This window comes from Nicotiana attenuata, unplaced genomic scaffold, assembly GCF_001879085.1.
Source record: "Nicotiana attenuata strain UT unplaced genomic scaffold, NIATTr2, whole genome shotgun sequence".
Lineage (NCBI taxonomy): Eukaryota > Viridiplantae > Streptophyta > Magnoliopsida > Solanales > Solanaceae > Nicotiana > Nicotiana attenuata.
Genome location: NW_017670468.1, coordinates 2,521 through 9,140, shown reverse-complemented (window position 1 = coordinate 9,140; position 6,620 = coordinate 2,521). Strand labels below are relative to the sequence as shown.

General features: G+C 34.1%; 1 protein-coding gene across 1 annotated transcript; it reads right to left on the bottom strand.

The window, feature by feature from the left end:
• Positions 1-3,719: 3,719 nt before the first annotated feature.
• LOC109239846 lies at positions 3,720-6,310 on the bottom strand. The gene is made up of 6 exons (XM_019406440.1): positions 6,274-6,310; positions 5,900-6,104; positions 5,637-5,708; positions 5,158-5,378; positions 4,367-4,977; positions 3,720-4,163 (listed from the first exon to the last, which is right to left on the bottom strand). Exons 1-6 carry the CDS (start codon positions 6,308-6,310, stop codon positions 3,720-3,722), a joined length of 1,590 nt encoding a protein of 529 aa, XP_019261985.1.
• Positions 6,311-6,620: the final 310 nt, after the last annotated feature.

Here is a 6,620-nt window from a genome sequence, read left to right as displayed (position 1 = left end):
ATAACTACAATATATTGATATTTTTGCTACAATTTATTTACATTCCATTACAATTATTGTATGTTATACATTGTAGTTAAATTGTAGTATAATTCTATATTGAGCCCTTTTGGTATTGCACACATCTTAGTTAAATTGTACTAGAACTGTAGCACTTTGAATTAAATTACCAACTAACTATATTTTTAATCTTAGGTTGATGGAAAGTTAGATAATTTTAGGAAGGCTGTATTTCAAGAACTCTCAAGCCTTCGAGAGTTCATAGAGGATTCTGTGAAGAGTGTTATGAAGGTGATAAACAGGAGGTACGATGTGGACGAGTCAAAGGTAAGAATTGACATATATTTATGTACTAAAACTAATTATGACATATGAAACAAGTATACTCAAACATACACAAAATATTTAGTTTGCTGGTAGTTCAACCAAAAATAATGACCAACAACAAGGAGAGAACAACCGGCAATTTCAATTCAATATTGGTGATCAAGTGCATGCAAGCACAAGCAATACAGGTATCTATAGAATGCCTACAAACATATCTACAAATTTCAAGACAGCATTATATAATTATATTTACCCTTTTTTCACTATATTTTGTAACTGCAATTTCTCCGGAACATGTTCAAGCACATGTTGACTTATATCCTGATTTTCAAGAAGCAGCTGGGGCAGATAACGCAGGTATACTATCATACTTTCATTATAATAAGGTTACAAAGCAAAATTTTATAATTCACATTTTAACTACAAATTCCTACATATATCTACAATTTAGCTGAGGTACAACAAGCAGGTATAATATCAGAAGCTCATTATATTCACTTTTATATCCACAAATATTGTATTACTACATACATCTACATTTATCTACAGAAGCTGAAGTTTCTCCTGAAGGTGTGCCAGCACTTGTTGAGGAAGAACCAGAATTTCAGGAAGGAGCTGAGGTAGAAAAAACAGGTATAGTATCATAATATACTTTTGAATAGATAATTGTTGCTTATACAATTTTACATTGCTGTTAAGTAAGTTTTTTTTTATGTAACAGATATTGAAGATAACATTGCACAGTCCCCAATTCACGGTGTGACTGTAGCAGCTCGGACAGAACAAATCATTAAGAATCCGGTAAATGAAAGTGAAGATGGAGAGCATGTGAATGAAGTTGTTCCTGAAGGTTCAGGCATTGACAAGAAGGGTATGACATTGGATGACTTTGAGTTGCCAGACAACTTAACACAATTGGTTATGTATTGCGAGCCCATACCAGATGAAGCAACCCTTATTCATCCGGGTAGAATCAGGCAATCGGGGAAACATGCACGATCACCTTTCACACCTCTATATAGTTCTGGAGGCAGCAGCTCTGTCGGACCTAAATTTTTCTACCTCAAGCACCCCTTCACAACTGTTATAGATGAAAATGTAGATGCTGATTTGATAGGCAGGTTCACCAACTGGTTATACCATCGTAGTGACAAAGTATCTAAGAGGTATGAATGCTTAAATTTACACTTTCATTTTAGCATTTTTAAACTTTAAATATGTAATTCATTCTGTCATTTTTTTTGATTTGATATTTATATGTTTTTACAGGAGGAAGGAATACTTTTCCAAAAAGGATAACCAAATCAAGCCTTGGTTAGACGTTGGTTGTGAAAATGTGGATAAGAAGGACTGGTTTTATTCCCTTGCTCACCCAGGACAAGTCATCAATAACACGGTAAGTATAAAGAACAGCTTCATTCACAATATATGTTTTGTCTTCGGCTGTGTAGTGTAATTGTTGTTATATTGTAGACAAGAGATATAGGTGACCATGCCTTTTAATATAAATTGTAGATATAATGTAGACATTTCATATAAATGCTGTTTCTGATTATTTATAGTGTAATTGTGCTTTTAATGGACCTTATGTCTCATATTTGATGATGATTTGTATGTACAAATTGGATTTTTGGTACTTTGGACAGAATTGGAATCTCTGTGTATCATAATTGTAGTTACTTTGTAGTTAAATTGTAGAGCAAGTTATTTTGACTTATAATATTAACTGTCGTTTGAATTTGGATATTATTGAGACCTTATGTTAGTTGCTGTGTTGCATTTGTTGCTCTGTATAGTAGCTAAAGTGTAGCAATCTGTTAGATTATTTGATTGCTGCAATTGTAGTTTAAGCTGTAGCTGTTATGTAGATAATTGTGGTTACTCTGTAGCTTATAGTAGATTTTATTTTATTTTGCAGCACATTGATGTTATTATGTATTATCTGAGAAAAAGAGGCAAATATGGCCCCAACAACAACACTAGGTTCACAACAACCGATTGCTTGTTCAAGACCAAGATTGAACGAATCTATGACAAGTTCATAAGTTCTCCGCCAGAACTTAAGTATTCGGTTGTTAAATCAGATGATGATGTTGCAGAATATATTCTTGGGTATAGACTTCTTGCTAATGTTGCCTGGGATGTAGTTGACTATGTCATCATGCCTGTGAACATTGTAGAGAATTTCCATTGGTTGTTGCTCGTTTTCGACATAGCGGACAGGCAACTTTATGTTTATGATTCCATGGTGTCTTCACACCATCATACGTCTGTTGAATCATTAGTTGATAAGTTTTCAATCATTATCCCTCTGTATTTGTCTTGTACTGGTTTCTACGGGAAACGCAAAGACATTGACTTCAAGACCACAAAGGCATACATTGAGAAACCAGTTACAGACCCTCTCACCATACAGTGGATGGTTACGGAGATTCCACAACAAAAGGAAGGATCACTGTAAAAAAACTATTCTCTTTTTCTATATGTTTAATTATTTTTTTTATAATCAATTGTTACATGATTAAAAAATTTTATTTTATGCAGCGATTGTGGTGTATTTGTGGCTGCTTTTGTGGAGTATGTTAGCCTTGGAGATTTGGCAATCCCAAAAGAAAACCTTTCTGATATCGACCAACACCGTAGACGCTATGGAGCTCTACTATGGGACTATGGTACAAAAAAGCAAGAAGATGGGTCAATCAGTGAAAATGAGGTTACAGGCAGGCTAGCAAGGAGGAAGGGTGCTCCTGCTAAAAATGAGAGGACTAGAGTACAGAGAAAGAAGAAATAAAGTCTTGTGTTCCTAGTTTAGTTGATGTCATTTTGTAGTTGAAGTGGAATACACTGTAGGAAATATGCCATTTTGGTTGTTTACAGCACTTTATCTTCATTATATTAAACTTGAGTACTCTGATTTGCTAGAATACAATTTGCCTACAATTAATCTTCACATAATTTTTATGAAATACCTTCAACTTCTAGGTAATTTCTGTATATAACTGTCAGTTGAAATTAAGTTACATAGCAAACAGATGAAATAAATACTCAAATCATATAAATAAATTATCCACAATTTATCTACAAATTATTACCAAGACTACAATTTAACTACATTAAAACTACATTTTAACTACAATCTGGAAACACTTTACATTATGGTTACTTTATTAATATCAGTTGTTTTGTATATAATAAATATTAGAGTTTAACTAAACTATAAAAAAGACAAATTTAGATGCCTGACAGAATACATAAAATCATATTAAACGCAAATACACAAATTGTAGTATACTTCATAATCATCTTCAAAAACTTAAACGATTACACAAAAAAATCGGATAATTTGAACTCACTAACATTTATTTTGAATAACTATTCTAGCTACATGATATTCATTTCTTTTTGGGCGCATTCTTGCAAGTTCTTTTGTTATGCCCTTCACCTCCACAATTTCCACATGACACCTTGTACTTCTTTGACTTTATTTCATCAAATATTTTATATCTTTCCTTGTGAGGTCTCCCTGGCTGCCTTTTATCTCCCGCCGGTGGCTTTACTACCTCATCCAAAATATGTTGTGGCGCATCCCATTTGCTTTCATCAGGAAGAGGATTTACTGGCATTTCATAGGTACGCAGAAGGCTCTTCCTTGTGTAATACGAAGAGCAATAGTTTTCGTATGTTACCTTCCTGTGCCTTAATGCTGCCAAAGCATGCGCACATGGAAGTTCATCAAGTTGGAATTGTCCACAGCTACATTTCTTGTTTTCTAGACACAAAATGTACCGCTTCATACCATCTAACACAGTATGTATATGATCTGTTGAAGCTCTCAGCTACAATTGAAGAACAAACAGACAAAATATTATATCAATCATTGAAAAAGATTATCTACAACTTACCTACAAATCAGCTACAAATACACTACAACTTATCTACAATCTACAATTACCCACAATTTGACTACAGTTTATCTACAATCTGGAAACACTGCATATTAAGTAATTTATGTTTTCTGCACCAAACAAACAGATCTTACCCTTAGTTTCTGAGATAATGTACTGTTGTCCTCCAATTCTTTGTTGAATTTGTACCCAAGGTATGTGAAAGTACCCTTTGCCTTCAATAACTTCTCTTTCGTCCAACGTTCAAGAAGCGTCCTCATATACTCTAATAGATCAAATATTGGCAGCTCTCTTGCCTCTTTTGTTACAGCATTCAACGACTCGGCAATGTTTGATGTCATAGTAAAAGTTCTATTCACCGTTGCATGTACTCTTGACCATCTATGATAGCCAATATCATATAGGTAAGATTTTACACGCGGGTCTACCTCTTCAATCTTCAACATCCTTTCATTAAATTCATCCAGAGTGTATGACCGTGCTGTAGCAAAGTACAATTCATGTAATTGTAGATGTCCCTTCTTGAATTTGGACCTTATATTTGTCCAAATATGCCACATGCAAGAGTAGTGTGGCACGCCCGGATAGACAATTGATGTTGCCTTCAGTATACTCTCATTCCTATCTGAAACAACACACATTGAAGGTCTTTCACCATATGCCTCCTTGAATTGCTCAAAGAACCACTTCCAAGACGCGTCGTTTTCAGAATCAACCACAGCATGGGCCAAGGGCAATATAGTACCTACATTTTTAATTCATAAAATGTTAATTGGCAGCTCTGAAAATGTATATAAAAATATAATTAAATAACAACTACAGACAATTTATCTACATTTTTTTGTTTTAACTACAAAATAACTACAATTTAACTACATTTTATAGACTGCCTACAAAATAACTACAAATTTTTTACATTTTTTACCTGCTGCATCCATGGTGCTTGCTGTCAGCATAATCCCCCTGTAGGCTGACTTTAAGAATGTCCCATCAACCACTACTACTGGCCTACGATATTGCCAACCACTTATTGATGTACAAAAATCAACAAATGCGTATAAGAAGCAATCATCTGCTGCCTTCTTCAATTTAACAACAGAACCAGGATAAGTCTCCTCAAGAATATAAAAATACTTGGGTAATTTGCTGTAGGAGTCAGCCGGATTCCCTCTCAAAAACTGTAAAGCCTTTTCCTTTGCTCTTCATGCTTGCATGTAGCTTAGGTTCAGTCCATGTTCGGATAACATGTCAGTTTGTATGTCCTTTGGTGTGTAAACAGTATTAGGATCACAATACTTTGGAACGACCATGCTACCAACTACAGCTGCAGTACGTTTGCGCTATATGAATGTTTCGTCCATTAAGGAGCATGTGTGTTGTCGGCTGAAACTCCTTATCTTGAACATTGCGGAATCGTTAATTGACGTTGCCTTGAAGTGCCATTTACAGTTTTCAGCAACACATATAAGCCAGTAGCTACAAAAAAATACAATATTTAATACAGGCTATAAATGTAGATGCAACAAAAAGGACTGTTTTAACATAAATCATTATAAACTACAATTAACTACAATTTAACTACGATTTAAATACAATTTATAAAAACTACATATCGATTCACTAAAACACTGCTTTTAATGATCTATTCTCCACAAATTACTCCATACCTTCTATAACTAGATCTTTTTACTCTGAACTGGAACTTGTGCATCACAGAAAAATTCTTCATTGCAGCAGCTACAGTTTGCTTGTCTTGATACACTTGTACTTCTTCAATATATGTTTGCGTAGATTCAGTTATTATTTCACTTTGATATTCCACTATAGCTGGAGAAGATGGAATTTCAAGTAACTTTAGGAATCTAGACGAACCTGCAGCAACATAGAGATAAATATAGTAACTATGTAGATAATTTTGAAAACAACAATGCTTTAACCTCTTCAGTACATTGTTTTTTGTACTTTAATTGTAGGTAAATGTAGTAATACTATAGATAACACACTAACACCATAACTCTCTGCAATGTAGAATTATACAAACCTGCACTTGTGCTATCGTTGGTGATTGCTAATTCCATATTGAAATCTCTTACGCTTATACATAAAGGATACAAACCTAAGTTTTTATTCTCCTTTTTGGTCTCCATATACACACGAACCCCCATATCATTCCTAATCTCCATTGGAGGACAATTGTCGTTCACAATGTATTTGATTTCTACAATTTTTTCTGATGTATCAATCGATAGTTGTTCTGCAATTGTAGGAATCAGAATTCCGTAGCTTGCATTCTCATCTACCACAATGGCATCAACTTCAAAATCTCTAAATCTGCCATAGTTATCCCAATTCCCATTCAATTTTAGCATTATTGGGATTTTTGACATG